The sequence below is a fragment of the Pseudonaja textilis genome, chromosome 17 (genome assembly GCF_049901715.1).
Source record: "Pseudonaja textilis isolate UNSWEBS1 chromosome 17, rPseTex1.2, whole genome shotgun sequence".
Taxonomy (NCBI): domain Eukaryota; kingdom Metazoa; phylum Chordata; class Lepidosauria; order Squamata; family Elapidae; genus Pseudonaja; species Pseudonaja textilis.
In genome coordinates this window covers 2,080,809-2,098,382 of record NC_142006.1, presented here as the reverse complement: position 1 = coordinate 2,098,382, position 17,574 = coordinate 2,080,809, and the positions used below count along the sequence as shown (strand labels likewise).

Below are 17,574 nucleotides of genomic sequence, written 5' to 3'. Positions count from 1 at the left end.
CAACTACGTGACCATCCATCCATCTTCCTCTTTCTATCTGTCTGCCTGCCTACCTGCCTATCTCTTTATCTACTACCTACCTACGTATCTCTACCTACTCCTCTTTATCAACCTACCTAGTTACCTATCTCTCTACCTCTTTATCCATCTATTATCTATTTTTTCTCTCCCTACCTACCTCTCTACTACCTCTGTCTCTCTCTCTCTCTCTACCTACCTCTCTCTCTTGTTCTCTCAATGGAGACAACTGTGACTTAACTTCCAGTCCTCCCTTAAGAGAACCAGGCAGCAAATTCCAGCAGCTTCTCTTCGACTGGGCCTGGCCCAGATCAGCAGCAAAAACAACTCTGTGTGTGTGTGTGTGTGTGTGTGTGTGTGTGTGTGTGTGTGTGTGTGTGTGTGTGTTAGATATGCTTTCCAAAGAATGTGTTCACCCCCGACTCTTCCTCCCTGCCGGCTGGCTGAGGCCTCCTACGGCAAGCAGAGCAGAAATGCAACACTCGTTTTTTGGCGGGTATAGCCAGAAGAGGGCCGGATAGCCGCCTCTTCCCTCCGCTGCTTCTCAGAGAGGACCGCTAGGCCAAGCCCTTCGTCCTTCGGCAGCAAACACAATTCCTTTTCAAAAGGAGGCTGGCTTGGAGACGGGGAGGAAGCCGGGGAAACAGGAAACATCTGGCCGACGGGCAGAAGGGGCTCACCAACACGGCCATGATTCCTTCAAGGTCAGAGGCAGCAGAGAAGCCAAAAAACGGTGGCTGCACAACTCGAGGGTAGGGTGGCAAAAAGCGTATCTTGACCGAGCCAACCAACGAAATATTTATTTGCGGTTCTAAAACTGGTCTTACAGCAAACAAGGGTGGAGTTGTTTCTTTTTTGACAGCTCTGCCGTTGCAATAACGCACCTCAGTCCGTATCCAGTCCCTGGTATCGTTCGGCGGTGTCTGGAGCTGAGCATGGAGGGGGGTGAAGTGACTTAAGGGGCAGGAGTGGCCAGGTGACTTCAGTGGAGGTGGACAGCGGACGTTTTGGAGAGAGCGGCAGGCGGTGGAAACGGCCAAGTCAATCGCTGTAGCTGTTCAGTCAGCAACGTGGCTGCTCAGTGAATTGGGCTTCCCACTGGACTTTGCTGGTGAGGTGGTCACAAAAGGGATTCAACGGGACCCCGTCATAAATAGGAACACATGATTAAGGGCAGGGGTGTCAAACTCAAGGCCTATGAGCTGGAGCTGGCCCACCGGGTGGTTAAATCCAGGGCTGGCTTGGAAATATCAAAGGACTGGCCTGTGGTGCCTCGGCCGGCCAGCCAAAACAGACCATGGGAGAGGCATGTTTTCGGCCTACATGGCCCCCTGCAGCACACTGCCAGCCGAAAACAGGCCACGTGGAGGCCCCGCAAGGCCTGTTTATCACCTCCCCGGTGTCCAGCAGCATTCTGCTGGCTGAAAATGCAGCCTGTTTTCGACAGGCAGGAGGCTGCAGGAGGCTGAAAACGAGCTGCCCGGGGCAACTCCACCTGGCCTGTTTTCGACTGGCAGAGTGCTGCAGGAGGACTGGATTACAATTAAAGGAGCCTCGGTGGCGCAGTGGTGAGAGTGCAGTACTGCAGGCTCCTTCTGCTGACTGCCGGCTGCCTGCAATTTGGCAGATTGAATCCCACCAGGCTCAAGGTCAACTCAGCCTTCCGTCCTTCAGATGTGGGTAAAATGAGGACCCAGATTGTTGGGGGCGAGAGGCTGATTCTTTAAAACCACTTAGAGGGCTGGGAAGCACTAAAAAGCGGTATATAAGTCTAAGAGCTATTGCATAGATCGATCGATCTATCTATCTATCTATCTATCTATCTATCTATCTATCTATCTATCTATCTATCTATCTATCTACTTACTTGGCTGCCTGCCTGCCTGCCTATCAGCCGTTGTGCCTCAGTGGTCAGAATACAGTATTGCAGGCTAATTCTGCCCACTGGCAGCAGTTCGAATCTCACCAGGCTCAAGGTTGACTCAGCCTTCCGTCCTTCCGAGGTGGGTAAAATGAGGACCCAGATTGTTGGGGGCAAGAGGCTGGCTATGTAAACCATTTAGAGGGCTGGCTATCTATCTATCTATCTATCTATCTATCTATCTATCTATCTATCTCTATCTCTATCTCTATCTCTATCTCTATCTCTATCTCTATCTCTATCTCTATCTCTATCAGATGTGATGGCACAGTGATTAGAATACAGCATTGGAGACTGACTCTGCTGACTACCAGCACTTCAATTCTCACCGGGTCAAGAATGACTCAGCCTTTCATCCTTCTGAGGCCTGTAAAACAAGGACCCAGACTGTTGGAGGCGATAGGCTGACTCTGTAAACTGCTTAGAGGGGGCTGTAAAACCACTGTGAAGTGGCATATAAGTCTATGGGCAATTGCTATTGCTATAATGTGGCCTCAAATAAGTGCCTGATCTGGATAGAAAACAGGCAATGTCCTATGTTAACACTACAGTTTAATGCCAGATTTTACACAGCGTTGGTCCCTTTCATCTACAATCAACAATCTATAATTGACAGCCCTTTCTATTCACTCTCCTACAAATTTACCTCTGCTGTTAGATCTTGTACTGTCGTGTTGTTTATGCTGTTGTATTTTTTTATTATTAGTTGAATCATAAAAATACAACAGTATAAATTAGCTTTTCTGCCGAGCAATTTACTATTCAAGAACGGGGTATACATTTAGAAATAAAAAAGGTTAGTGGAGTATGAAGAATAAGTCATAAAAAGCGCTTGGCAGCAATATCCGGTAGACGAGATAGGAAAAGGATTAGAGTAAAGAACTGTGGAAAGAAAGAAGGGGAAAAAAGTGGAGAGAAAGAAGAGAAGGGGGAAAATGCATTTTCAACCAGGGTCAAACGCCCGCTGTGGCCACACACCCACACTGGGCCTCCGAGGTCAAATACAACCCTGATGCTGCAGTGTGAAAAATAGTCCTTAGCCACTTTTTTTTCTGTGCCGACGTAACTCTGAACAGTCAATAAATGGACTTTTGTAAGTTCAGGATTACCTACATCGCCTTCTTGGGAAAATCAGGTGAAGGCCAGAATCGGGTGGAGCCGTGTCCCCCCCCCCGCCCCCCCCCGGTGTTCTGCCTCCGAGCCCTTTCGGCGAGTCTTTTGCTGAACATTCCTGGTGTGCCAGAGAGCGGGCGGAGAGGAGGCCAAATTTGGCTGGCCTCCAAGCAGAAAAAGCATTCTTGGTTTTGCAAGGCCAGGAGCTTTGGTGAAGAGCTGCTTTCGGAGGAAAGCCGCGCCCAGACTGCTGTTCCCTGTCGGCCGCTGGCCCCTCCAGCGACCTCATCAGAGGAGGAAGAGGAGCCGGAGTCAGACAACCTGAGAGCTCCGAGGGGGAGGAGGGAATGGAGCTGGCAGAGAGAGAGAGAGACAGAGAGAGACAGAGAGAGAGAGAGAGAGACAGAGACAGAGAGAGAGAGAGAGACAGAGAGAGACAGAGAGAGAGGCGGAGCCTCAGCTGTCCGTCTGAGGGAGAGTCAACAGCCCCCGTGTCTGAAGGTGCCTGATGAAGAAGAGGAGGAAGAGCCGGGTCCAGTGCCTGACGCGTGGATGTGCAGAAGGCAGAGGAGAGGAGAGCAGTGGAAATCTATCGGCCGGACCTTGGGACCGAAGAGCCACCACTGCTAGAGAGGCCCCACCGTAGCTCTGGGGATAAAAGGCAGGGGACGGAGATGAACAGACGTGGCAGACAACTATTCCTCTCCCTGCTGGATGGATCTGCTAGCCTGCTTGTGTGTGTGTGTGTGTGTGTGTGTGTGTGTGACTTTTTTCTGGGGCCGCCGGAGCTCCTAATAAAGGAATCATTGATTTAACTGCAGAGGGTTTGTCGTGTTTTGGGGAGCTGAGCCAGGACACCTACCTTCAACCCCGTCTTTTCATCATCGCTGCCGTTGTTGGTGGAGGGGGTTTCGTCTCCTTGCCTGGAAATCAAGACAAAATCTTCGCTGTTGAGAGTCGAGACCGAATCTGAAGACACGCTGATTTTGCCCACCGAGGCCTTGTCATCCATTTCTTTCTTTTTTTTTTTTTTGAAAAATAAGGGAAGGGTGGATCATAGGTGGCCTGGAGGAGGAAGGACCTGGAAAAGACGAAGAGCACAAGGTCACCGTCATCCCTTTCTGGGTGGCTCTGAGGAGAGAAGGGAGGAAACTCAGGGGTTCCCCAATGCAGGCGCAACCCACCAAGTCCAATTCTAGATGTTTGCGGGTCTGGCGCCAATTTTGAGGGGTCCTTGGTGCTCTCTGAGCTTGGTGGCTTTCTTGCAGACGTTCCGTAACCAAACTACTGTAGATAACCTCATCGGTGCTCCAAGGGTTTATGGAGAAGAGGAGGAGGAGGAGGAGGAGGAGGAGGAGGAGGAGGAGGAGGAGGAGGAGGAGGAGGAGGAGGAGGAGGAAAGGAGGAAGAGAACTGTGTGGTGTTTGGTGCTTCTCTGAGCTTGGTGGCTTTCTTGCAGGCGTTTCGTTACCAAACTAGGTAACATCATCAGTGCTAGTCATCACTGATGATGTTACCTAGTTTAGGTAATGAAACATTTGCAAGAAAACCGCCAAGCTCAGAGAGCACCAAGAACCCCATAGTCCTCCTCCTCCTCCCACTCCCCGTAGCACTGATGATGTTACCTAGTTTGGGTAATGAAACGTCTGCAAGAAAACCACCACGTTCAGAGAGCACCAAGGACCCCACACTCATCGTTGTACTCCTCTTCCTCCTCCCAATCTCACTTCCTTTAGCACTGATGACGTTACTCAGCTGGGTCCTGAAACGTCTGCAAGAAAACCACCAAGCTCAGAGAGCACCGGGGACCCTTCGTGTCAACCCGAGAGCTACAAATACTCTTGGTACCAAAGGATTTTACAGGTCAAGAGCAGAATCAGCCAGAGAGGCTTCGCAAGAGTCTCTTGAAGTGACGGTGAAGACCTACCACAGCTAAAAAGAGCCATCAGTGACAGCCACTAGTCTACCTTGGGGGCAAAAGCTCTTCTTTTAAAATTCATTCTCCAGCAACGGGACCTTGGAATTAGGCAGAACTCCCATAATAACCCTCTAATCTTATTTTTGTGAATTCCACACAATATTATACAGCGTAGAAATAGGGGGACTCTAGCCTTGGCCACTTGAAGACTTGTGGACCTCAACTCCAAGCAAAGCTGGCTGAGGAATTCTGGGAATTGAAGTCCACAAGTCTTAAAGTGGCCAAGGTTGGGGACCCCTGGTGTAGAATTCCACAGAATTGTCCCATGAATTGAGTGTGAATTCCACACAAATTACAAAAATTACCTTCGACAGTGGTACTTCAAATCCTTTACAGGTAGTAGACTTATGGCATTTCACTTAGTGTTCAAAGTTACAACGGGATTGAAAAAAGCGATATGACCGTTTTTCACACTTCCGACAGCTGCAGCATCCCCCATGGTCATGGGATCAAAATTCAGCCGCTCCGGCAAATTGACTCGTTATTTATGACGGTCGCTGTGTTGCCAGAGTCACGCCACCCCCTTCCACAACCTTCTGAAGAGCCATGTCCGCGGGGAAGCCAGATTCGCTTAACAACTGGATGATTAACTTAACGTTTTCAGTGATTCGCTTAACGAATGTGGCCGGTGACATCGTAAAACGGGGCCCAAAATCACTGGACCAATGTTTCACTTAACAATGGAAAGGTTGGGCTCAATTGGCCGTAATCTTGGCTGTCAAATTCAATACAATTGAGCCCAGAATGTCATGCCCTTGTTGGAGTCTGATTCTGACAAGGAGATTGACCAGCTGATAGGGAGTGGGAATGTGGCTCTGGTGGCTGTGGAGGAAACTGGGGAAGGGCAGAGTCCGGCTGGGCATTCAGAGGAAGACCCAGGCCCACTCTGTCATCCCAAGGCACGCAGGGAAGAACGGAGAAGGGAGCAACGTGGCTTACGAGAGAGAAAAGGGCTCTGATCCCCTTCATGGGCTGCAGCTGGGAGAACAGGATATAAGAAGGGCGTTTGCACATAGCACCTTGCTGGAAGTGCATTATCTTTGTCGAGGCTTGTCCTCCCAACGATGGGTGCTGCATTATCTTGTGGAAGTCTGCAATTTATTATCCTGGCCTGTCGTGTTAATTACTTCAGCTGTGGTTTGTGTTGGTTTTTTTAAAATTTCTAATTTATCTTTACTTTGGGTTCGTTTCTGCCCTTCGTAGAGTGTTTTTGGAAGAGTCTGTTCTCCAGCCGAGGATAACTGAACGTTGGGGGCCAAGTTGGATACGCACATGTTAGAAGTTGAAAGACTGGTTACGTACAGAGGTGGGTATTCAGCGTCTGGGTCAATATACTTTATACACAATACTACTACTACTACTATTATTTAGATACACATAACCAGTGGTGGGATTCAAATTTTTTACTACCGGTTCTGTGGCCGTGGCTTGGTGGCTGTGACTTGGCTTGGTGGGCATGGCAGGAGAAGGTTATTGCAAAATCCCCCTTCCCTCCCCAACCCACTAACCTGCTTTCCAGCTCCGTTCTCCTGTGCAGGACAACCAAAGGAAACCCAACTGATCAGCTGGGACTCAATGGGAGGCAGGGAATAGATGGGGTTAGCGGGGCCAGTCAGAGGTGGGATTTGCTGGTTCTTGGAACCACTCAAAATTTCCGTTACCGGTTCTCCAGAATTGGTCAGAACCGGTTGAATACCCACCTCTGTACATAACTAGTCTTTCAACTTCTAACATGTGTGTATCCATGGTAATTATAATCTATTATATATCAGTATTATATTATACTATTTTTCCAATTTCTACTTTCTACCTTTTTCTTTTTCTACCTCTTAATAAAATAGCCACCATATTAAGAAGTATTCTAACTATCTGTCCATCCTATTTCTTGCCCTTTTTTAGAATTTCAACTCTTTTATTGACTTTTTGGTAAATCTTTCATGCTTCTCCCTTGGGATCTTGCAAAGTCCTTACAGCACCCTTATTTGACCTAAATTCCATTAGATTAGCGCCATTATAACTTCGAATGGTCATGAAATCAACTCGAGACTACCTGAATCTCAAGAACTTTCGCAACTTGGGAAACCTCCTGCTTAGCAGGATCGATCGATCGATCTATCTATCTATCTATCTATCTATCTATCTATCTATCTCAATCCAAGGTGGGAAGGAAGAAGTAATGTTACCAGCTTGTTCCTCAAAATTCTCCTTGTCTCCTCCCTCTTTGGACGGCCTGCGTGCAGTTCCTGGCAGCTTCTGGCAACCCCTGGTGCATGCTCAAACTCCGGTCTGACTCAATCAATCCACAGGAACGGAAACCACCAATAAATATTGGCATGCGGCTTAAAATGTCACTATCATATTTTGAGGCTGGTGAAATGACCCTGTTGCTCCCGTCAGGGCATGCTTCCGTTTAAACAGCGCAAAAGAAAACCCAGGTAGGCCTTAAGAGCCCCAAACTTATGTTGCTAAGTGAGGCATGGGTAAAGTGGGCTTTGCCCCGTTTCACGTCGCTTGCCACCCTCGTGAAGCCAATCGCTGCCATTGTTAAAATTGTCACACGGCTAAATGGCTTTCCTATTGATTCGCAAAAGGGGATCACAGGACACTGCGGCATCATAAATGTGAGTCAATGGTCAAGTATCCCAATGTAAATCACCTGACCGTTTGAAGTTATACCTGCACTAATCTAATTGAATTTAGATTAAATAAGAGTGGTGTAAACCGTTGGCAAGATCCCAAGGGCGAAGCATGAAAGGTTTACCAAAAAGTCAATAAAAGAGTTGAAATTCTAAGAAGGACAAGAGATGATGGACAGATATTAGAATACTTATTCATATAGTGGCCATTTATTAAGAGGTAGGATAAAAAGGTAGAAAGCAGAAAATTGGGAAAATTGGGGAAATGTATACCGATATATGCCACGGATGAGTGGCTCAGTAGGTAAGATGTTGAGCTTGTCGATCAGAAAGGTCAGCGGTTCAGCGGTTCGAATCCCTAGTGCCGCCTAACAGAGTGAGCTCCCGTTCCTTGTCTCAGCTTCTGCCACCCTAGCAGTTCAAAAGCATGTAAAAAAATGCAAGTAGAAAAAGAGGGACCCCTTTGGTGGGAAGGGAACAGAGCTCTGTGCGCCTTCGGCATTGAGGCATGCCGGCCATATGACCACGGAGACGTCTTCGGACAGCGCTGGCTCTTCGGCTTTGCGATGGAGATGAGCACCGCCCGCTAGAGCCGGAAATGACCAACACGGATGTGCGAGGGGAACCTTTGCTTTTATACTGATATGTAATAGATTATAATTACCATGTATACGCAAATGTTAGAAATGGAAAGACTATGATTATGTGTATCTAAATAATATTATTATTAGTAGCATTGTATTATACAATGTATATTGACCCAGGCAATGCACAGTTCACTAAGCACTTATGGATGTAAAAGAAAAAACTGTGGGGAGGCTGCAACGGTCGTTAAGTGGTGAAAAACGATCCTAAGTTCTGTTTTTTCGGTGCCATTGTAACTTCAAACGGTCACGCAATGGACCGTTGTAAGTCGAGGACTATCTGTAGAAGGAACACAACTGCTGTGACTGGTGACCCCTGTAATGCTGTCAACGGGGAGGGAGGGCAGAGTGTGTGAATGTTTGCTCTGAAAACATCCTTTTAGTGTTTCAAGGAAAAGCTAACTAGCCTTTTAGGAGGAGGAAAAAAAAAAGTCATTTTTGCACTTTCATTAATCTCCAAGAATTGTATGAGTACAGGGAGTCCTCGGGCTTATGACACAATTGAGCCCAAATGTTCTGTTACTAAGTTAGACATTTGTTGAGAGAGTTTCCCCTCCATTTTAGGACCTTCCTGGCCCAAAGTTGTTCTGTGAATCACTGCCGTTGTTAAAGTAGTAACCCGATTGTTAAGTGAATCCAGCTTCCCCATGGACTTAAGTCTTGTCTGAAGGTCGCGAAAGGGGAAATCACATCACAGCAACGGTCATAAGTATGAGTCAGTTGCCAAGAGTCTGGGACCATGGGGAGGCTGCAACGGTCATAAGTGTGAAAAGTCATGTTTTTTTGCGCTGCCGTTGTAACTTCGAACGGTCAATAAATAAACTGTTGTAAATCAAGAACGACCTGTACTGAATTGAAGGGTTGTTCACTTTTGAACGTGGTTTGTTTATCTGGCAATCTAAATCCTCATGTTCTTAAATAGAATTTAAAAAAAAAAATCAAAAGAAAACCAACAGATAAAATCCAGGTCATGAAAGATACTAATATAATTAACTCCAGATAAGGCTGGTGCCATGGTGGGGCTGATCTCTAGACAGAGATATAAAAAGCCTGAAATCTATTGGTGGATTACTTCATCTAGCTTCCTTCTAAAATCAGAGATTTAAAGGAGCGCTATTTATCCAGCAGAATAAAACATCCAGCGCTACCTGTTTTAAAACATGTGTGGCAAACTTTAATTTCACCCACCCCTCCCGGATTATCGCTATTGGAAAAACAATGGCTCTTCTAATATTGTATTAGTTCTTTTGACAAGCTCTTAAATTGCTTTGAACCTATATCAGGAAAGGAGAAGATATTCTGAGTCATATATAGTGCGTACATTGTTATTATATCGTCTGTTCCTTTTTCTTTTTTTTTACACAATAGTCTTTTGCATTAGGTAATATTTGAGGGTCATTAGGTAATATTTGAAACATCTGAAGTGTTCTGGAGTTCCCCTTCACTTTTCTTAACTTTCAAAACCACAAAAGGCAACCTTTGTAAAAATGTCGAAACGTATTTAAGCAGTTTTTTCCAATCCTGTTGGTCTCTGAGATTACCGTTCCCGCACTGACAAAGATATTGAATAGGGGAGATCATTACACAATGTGTCCATTAATATTAATAATAGTCACATTTCACCATTCCTCTTTTGAAGCATCTCTCAATGTGAGCCACTCCAAAAGTGATCCCCAGTATTAGTAAAAGCAAATTACAGTTCAGCAGTTTTATTAAATTTCGATGCAAGAGCAATTTCATACAACATGCAAAACTATGAGGTTTAATAGCAGATCTAATAGTAATAATTAGGTTTCATTCCACATTTCCTTTAAACAGAATATAAGAGCCAGCTCCAAGTTATCCATATTAAGCCACACAATAAGCTTCATTGGTGTAATGATGGCACTTGTATCATTTTTGTTTTGGAAAGAAAAATGACTCTAGGAAACATTGCTTTATAAAGACAAAGAGCTCGCCAGCATGAATAATAAAATTCAAAAGTGTTCATTATTGCATGCAATCAGGGCAGGTCTGGTGGAATTATATGAGGGTTTTTTTTCCCCCAATCTCAATTCCAATAGAAATTTCTCACAAGAACAGCCTCAAAGCAGTCCAACAATCCACAATACACTGATGACGTTACCTAGTTGGGTCATGAAATGTCTGTAAGAAAACCACCAAGCTCAGAGAGCACCAAGAACCAGCTGAACGGCAGGATCAAGAACAGGGATCTGACAGCCACACTCTAACAATTCCACCTCACATATCAATGGCAGCATATTTATCACTCTCGCAGTTTCTCAAAAGCAAACGCATAAGATTCCAACTCAAAAGAAATATATTCTTATTTCTCTCTGTATGTCTATGTGTATACACACACACACATACATATATACTTGTTTCTCTCTCTCTCTCTCTCTATATATATATATATAGTGTTTCTCTCTCTCTCTCTATATATATATATATACATACAGTACATATAATATATAGACACACACATACATACATGTATATATAAAGAGAAAGAAACATATGCACACCCAGACACACACATCCTGTGGAAGTATTTACATATGTGTGTGGGTGTCTTTAAATTATGTATATGTGTCTGTGTTTATAAACAGGGCGTCCTCCGATGACAAACACACAAGACGTAAATAAATAGCCAATTCAACAGGAGCTTTAGTAAGTCCAAAGGGCTACACAGAATAACCAAAACACAAATCCCTTCCTTGGTTCCTTCCAGTAACAACAGGCATGGGGGTTTCCTGGCCAAGCTTCCCTTCTTGCCCCTAACCTAAATATAAAACGGCCTTGGAAGTCAAGCTGGAATCGGGGTGAATTTATGGGAGGTTTTTCCATAGGCGAAAGAAACGAAATGGAAATATCTATTTCTTTGGAATGGGGGGGGGAGGATGGAAAGGAATGGAGTGGGGGGTGTCTGTGTTCCTCTTTCCCCCTCGCTTCTCGATCCTGACCCTGGCAAAGGTTGGGCCTCCCTTGGATGGGGCACCACCAGGAGATCCCAAGGATGGCAGATGGGTTGGGGGTTTCCACACCCCCAACTTTTTTCCCTACACATCTGCTAGCCCTGGGATCTCCTGGTGGTGCCCCATCCAAGGGAGGCCATCGATAATGATCCTGGCTGGAGCAAAAGGGGGGGAGGCATCGGGGCCATTCATAACGGGGGTCTTCAGCACCCCTGGGGGCCCAAACAGACCCCCCTCCCCTTTATTGATCACGTCTACTGGCCGGGCTACGGTGATCGATTATGGATTCTTGGCTCTCGTGCCTCCCCACTCCCTAGCCTGGTTGAGGAGCCCCGCCCACTAGTCGGGCTCCTCCCCTCCCCCCAACGCCGGCCCCGCCCCCCTTCGGAGCCCCTCATCGATGGGGGTCCCCTCCGACTCACCCTCATCCAGACGGACCGGGCCGCCGTCGCCGCCTCCTCCCCTCTCGCCCGCCGCGGGAGCAGCAGCGCCGCCGCCGCCGCCGCCACTGACGGGCCTCTCTCAGGCCGCCCCAGCGCCCCGATCCCAACCCCAGTCACGTGACCGGGCCCGGCCGGAAGCGGTGCTTGCCCCTTCCGGCGTCCGGGCGGGAGGTAGGCGAGGCGGCGCGCACACTTCCGGCAGGGCGGCCCCGCCTCTTCCTTAGCAACCCGCGTCCGCCCCGCCCCTTCTTTTCTTCGCGCCGACTTGGGGAAAGAGAGGGAGAGAGAGAGAGGCGGCGCCGGAAGTGGGGCAGAGCGACTTCCGGTGGCGGCGAGCCGGTCTCTCGGCCAGGGGTCCCCGCGCTCGGGCCTTCCCCCTCCCCCCCCGGGCGGACCCCGAACAGCGGCGCCGGGGGGAGGCGGAGAGGAGGTGAGCCCAGCCCGGCTGGGGGCCCTTAAAACTCCGTCCCTCCTCTTCCCTGGGGTGCTGGTGGAACTCGCGGCCACTGGAGCCCGGCGCAGCGTCTGGAGCTGCCCCCCGCTTCCTTAAAACCTACCCTGGGAAGAGGGCGGGGGAGGGGTGGGAAGGCGGGGGTGGTTGAGCGGGGGAGGGACCTCAATGCTGGGGATTCCCCCGGAGAGTTTGAGGTTAGGGGGTGCAGGGAAGTCGGGGGACCCCCATGCCATCCCTGCAAGGAAAGATTAGCAGGGGGTGCTTGGGACGACGCTTGGCCCTTTCTGATAGCATATCATAGAGCTGGAAGGGGCCTTGGAGGTCTTCTAGTCCAGCCCCGTGCTCAAGCAGGAGAACCTATACCATTTCAGACAAGTGGCCGTCCAGCCTCTTAAAAACCTCCAGTGATGGAGCACCCATGATATCTGGTGGCAGGTTGTTCCACTGGTTAATTGTCTTCGCTGTTAATAAGTTTCTCCTGAATTCTAGGTTGTTTCTCTTTTTTAATAGTTTCCATCCATTGCTTCTTGTCTTGCCCTCTTTGGAAAATAAATTAACCCCCCCACCCCTTTGTGGCAGCCTCTCAAATATTGGGATACTGCCATCATGTCCCCTTTAGACCTACTTTTCTTTAGGTTAGCCAATCCAAATCCTGATGCTTGGCATCCTTTAGGTGTGCACTGATGGTGTACTCTAGTTGGGCCATGAAACATGTGCAGGAAGACATCCAAGCTCAGAGCACATAGAGGACCCCACAGTTGTCATCCTCTCCCCGCCCTCATTCCTTCTCCTCTTTCTCCTCCTCCATAAAGCCCACTTCCTCCTGCACTGATGTTGTTCCCTAGCTGGGTCATGAAACATCTGCAAGAAAATCACCAAGCTCAGAGGGGCATGAGGATCCCACATTCCTCCTCCTCTTCTTCTCCTTCTCTCTGTAAAGCCCACTCCCTTCTGCACTGAGGATGTTACCTACTTTGGTAATGAGATGTTGCAAGAAATCCACCAAGCTCAGAGAGCATCAAAAAAACCACAGTCCTCCCCTTCCCCTCCTTCCCGCAAACCCCACTTTCTTTTGCACTGAAGATGTTACCTAGTTTGGTAAAGAAATGTTGGAAGAAAACCACTTAAGCTCAAGAGAGCGCTAAGGACTCCTCGCTTGAACCCTGAGCTTACAGATATTCTCTTCTGTTTGATACCCTTCAGGGCTTCGTCAACATGACCGAGAGAACGGAGAGCCTCCATTTCCAGTTTGACAACTACGGGGATTCGATGCTGCAGAAGATGAACAAGCTGAGAGAGGAGAACAAATTCTGCGACGTCACCGTCCGCATCGATGACCTGGAGGTCCACGGCCACAAGGTCGTCTTCGCCGCCGGCTCGCCCTTCTTGAGGGACCAGTTTCTGCTCAACGACTCCAGGGAAGTCAAGATCTCCATCCTGCAGAGCTCGGAAGTCGGGCGGCAGCTGCTCCTGTCCTGCTACAGCGGAGTGCTGGAATTCCCCGAGATGGAGCTGGTCAACTACTTGACGGCCGCCAGCTTCCTTCAGATGAGCCACATTGTGGAGCGCTGCACGGAGGCGCTCTGGAAGTTCATCAGGCCGAAGCAGAAGCTGGGGAACAAAGAGGAGAACCAGGCCAGGGCCAACTCCTCCCAGTCGAAGGAGGCTGTCGGAGCCAGTGGCGGGGAAGACGAGGAGGAGGAGGAGGAAGAAGACGAGGAGGAAGAAGACTCCTTGCAGCCTGATTCGCCTTGCCTCCAGCCGTCAGAGGACAGCATGGACATGGACGATAGCGACATCCAGATCGTGAAAGTGGAGTCCATCGGGGAGGTGGCCGAGGTGGGGAGCAAAAAGGACCCAGGGCCGTTCCTTTCCTCTGAAGAGCCCAGCTCCCTCCCTTCCTCGGAGCCGCAGCACTCCCTGATCAACTCCACCGTGGAGAACCGAGTGGGCGACCTGGAGCAGAGTCAGCTGCACAACTACGCGCTCTCCTACTCGCCGGCCGACAACCTCATTGTGGCTTCCAAGGACCTCTTTGGCCCCAGCACCCGCGGGGTGGACAAGGGCCTGCAGTGGCACCACCAGTGCCCCAAGTGCACGCGCGTCTTCCGGCACCTGGAGAACTACGCCAACCACCTGAAGATGCACAAGCTCTTCATGTGCCTCCTCTGCGGGAAAACCTTCACCCAGAAGGGCAACCTCCACCGGCACATGAGAGTCCACGCGGGCATCAAGCCTTTCCAGTGCAAGATCTGCGGGAAGACCTTCTCCCAGAAGTGCTCCCTGCAGGACCACCTCAACCTGCACAGTGGAGACAAGCCCCACAGGTGCAACTACTGCGACATGGTCTTCGCTCACAAGCCGGTCCTCAGGAAGCACCTCAAGCAGCTTCACGGGAAGAACAGCTTCGACAACGCCAACGAGAGGAGCGCTCAGGACTCGGCCATAGACTTCGACTCTTTCGGCTGCAGCTCGGGGGTGGACTCCAAGGGCTGCCCCGCAAACGAAGCCAGCCAGGTGCTGGAGGCGGGGAAGCTCGCCCAGGCCGTGCTCAGTTTACGGAGCGAAAGCGCCTGCGCGAATTAAGGGCTTGCACCCCACCCCACCCCAGGCTCTCTTTGAGAGCGAGAAAGGCCACCAACTGCTGCCAGGGATGTTTGCGTGTGTGTGTGTGTGTGTGTGTGTGTGTGAATGGAGCTGGCCTAGGTGCACAAACCTGGAAGGGCTTCCCCTTTTGAGCTCCAGGGCCTTTCTTCTTTTAGAAAGATTCAGCGTGTCTACGTGACATCGTCTCTTTTGCAAACTGAACCTCCTCCTGTGAATATTTCAAGAGCTGGCATGGTGTGTACGTGTGTGGGGGGCAAACCCTGTTTTGCTTAAGTTCTGCCAAAAAGAAGCCACTTGGTCGTGAGCCAGCCAAAGGCCTAAAAAAACAGGAACGGATACGCCTCGTTGTGGCAAGAGTTTTTAAGCTAAAGACAGGACTGTATTCTTAGGAAAAAAGAAGAAGAAGAAAAAAAAACACTGGATAATTATAAAGTCTTTTTACTTGGTCGCCTCTTGGGCGACCTTCTTATTTTGTATTCTTTATGAAAAACCATCAGGTACTTCCCTCTCGGCTCCGGCTACTCTAAGGAGCACCGCCTCTTTAACACGGCCGTTCCTTTCCAACACGGCGGGGAAAGAAGCGTAATTGCTTTAGAGCAAACCTGGGCAGAAATCGGAGCAGCAGACTGGTGGGATGACCTTCCCTCCTTTGACCCTTTGCTCAGGCTCAGTTCCTCCCCTCCCCACCAGAATAGGTTTCATCACATCTTGGGTAGAAAACGGCGTGCTTAGGCTAGGACGGTTGAAGTTTGCATGTCTCTCCACGCACCCATGCGATTCTTTACGACGCAACTTGGGTTTTTTTTCTGTAACGGTTTCCCTACTAGCAGGGCCTCAGCTCGTATCCCTCTACTATTATTATTATTTTTTTATGGCTATGATCAGTTCCTTCGTTGTTCCTAAAATCGGAGTCCGTTTTTTTGTTTTGAAGATTATGTATGGTGCTTAAAATACTGTTGGCATTTGGTTAGCAGCAATGCCATAGAGGACGGGATCGGTTTGAAAGGATCTTGTGGTGCCTTCGGCACGGGAAACCTCTGAAAGGGAAGAGGATCTCCAAGGCAGACCGTAGGTTCTTCACTCTTCGGAATTATTTCTGGGGAGAGGGATTCCCAATCTGTAAAAAAAAAAAAAAAGAAGTTACTAGTTGAAGGTGGATTTATTAGTGTATCGTATGAGCTGTATTTTACTTAGCCAGAGTTCTGGTGTAGGAGACCCTGGGTATTTTTCCCCCCTATATTATGGTGGTCTTTTCTCCTGGGCTGGGAAATCCAGGAAGCCGGAAGCCCTGGGTGCAGACTTGCAGTATTTACTCCCCTAAAGAAAGAGTTTTTTTTTTCCTCTTGAAAAACACGATTGGGCAAGCTTCCTTATCCCGCCTTTCTTCTTTCGCCCATTGTCATCTTCTGTTCATCCTTAAGTCAGAAGTGGGAGAGGAGGAGTTGTGGCGTGTGTAGAAAAGGCGAGGTGGGCTCAAGTAGTTTAAGCGAGCAGGTGGTAGAATGCCGGCCCCCTCAGAGCTCAATCGCCTCCGGGGTGGGGAATCTTGTAGCAATCGGTAGGTAGAAACCCCACAACCAGCATTATTGTCCTTTCTCCCTGTTAGGGGTCCTCCGAGGAGAGGGGATTTCCCCCCCCCTGCCCCCGCCTCACCCTCAACCCCTTGCAAACCTCTCGGGGAGTAAGGCTGTCTGGATCTGTGAATGCATTCTAGTGTCCAGAAAAACAACCCTCGCCTTTCTGTTTGTGTACTGAGTCATTGCAGTGGGTTTGGAATAAAGCAATTAAACCACCTTCCAAGGTGTGTATATATATCCTTTTTTTTTTTGTAAATGATAAAGGTAGTCCCCAATTTACGACCATGATGGGAGCTCCAATTTTTTGGGGGTGGGTGGGCTAAACGACACCCTTCTAAAGTGAACTTTGCCCCATTTTGCAACCTTGCCGCCACCGTTGTTAAGTTAGTCACGCGGAGGCGAAGTGAATCTAGCTTCCCTGTTGACCTTAGATCCAAGGTCACTGCAACCGTCATAAATATGAATCAGTGCCTGGAAGCGTCTGAATTTTGACCGTGTGGCCGTGGGGATGCTGCAATGCGTGTATCAGAAATAGTCATAAGTCAATTTTTTTTTTCCCCAGTCCTGTAGTAACTTTGGATGGTCGCTAAATGAACTTGTACGTTGAGGACAGCCTCTACAGGAAAACTCCAGGAAAGAGGCCACATTTAAGGTCACTAAATGAACTGTTTAGCATTACCAGTAGTTTGGAAATGGTTGGCAGGCTGAGCCGGACATTAAGAGTGAGCTGAAAAGGAAAGCCAAGGTAGGAGAGAGACTATTAGTTCAAAGCTTACCTCATTAGCCTTCCGTGTTTGTGTATGCTGTCAGAAATGGTGTAGGGTCTCCTGCTTAGGCGGAGGGTTGGACTAGATGACCTACAAGGTCCCTTCCAACTCTGTTAACCTGTTATATACACCTAGAGCGTCCATTGGGCTTAGTAGATTGTAAAGAGATTGGAGTCGATTTGAATGCAGAGTTGTAATCTGCTTTTGCTAGCCTGGTGCTGTCCAGGGTGCTGGACTCCCAACACCCTACCTCCTTTAGTTTAGAGCAGTGGTCGCCAACCGGTGGGCCGGGAACCACTGGTGTTCCGTGAGAAAATGGTGGCGGTCCGCAGAGAAATGTCCCCCCCAAAGCAATTAATCCAGGCTGCGCAGGAACACAAGGCTGCGCCGCCCACATGGCCCATGGGAACCCAAGGCTTTCGTCGCTTGCACTGCGATCAA

At 48.8% G+C, this 17,574-nt stretch overlaps 2 protein-coding genes across 2 annotated transcripts in view; one reads left to right on the top strand and one right to left on the bottom strand.

The window, feature by feature from the left end:
* RABGAP1 (RAB GTPase activating protein 1) overlaps positions 1 to 11,852 on the bottom strand; it is a 77,437-nt gene extending 65,585 nt beyond the window's left edge. Inside the window, exons 1-2 of the mRNA XM_087914392.1 lie at positions 11,708 to 11,852; positions 3,915 to 4,133 (exon numbers count right to left, since the gene is read on the bottom strand). Of these exons, the coding sequence (XP_087770518.1) occupies positions 3,915 to 4,064 (150 nt within the window). The 5' untranslated portion in view covers positions 4,065 to 4,133; positions 11,708 to 11,852. The remainder of the gene's footprint in view (positions 1 to 3,914; positions 4,134 to 11,707) is intronic.
* Positions 11,853 to 12,032: 180 nt separating this feature from the next.
* Positions 12,033 to 16,589, top strand: ZBTB26 (zinc finger and BTB domain containing 26). Its single transcript, XM_026712444.2, has 2 exons — positions 12,033 to 12,158; positions 13,386 to 16,589. Exon 2 carries the CDS (start codon positions 13,398 to 13,400, stop codon positions 14,766 to 14,768), a length of 1,371 nt encoding a protein of 456 aa, XP_026568229.2. The 5' UTR covers positions 12,033 to 12,158; positions 13,386 to 13,397; the 3' UTR covers positions 14,769 to 16,589.
* Positions 16,590 to 17,574: the final 985 nt, after the last annotated feature.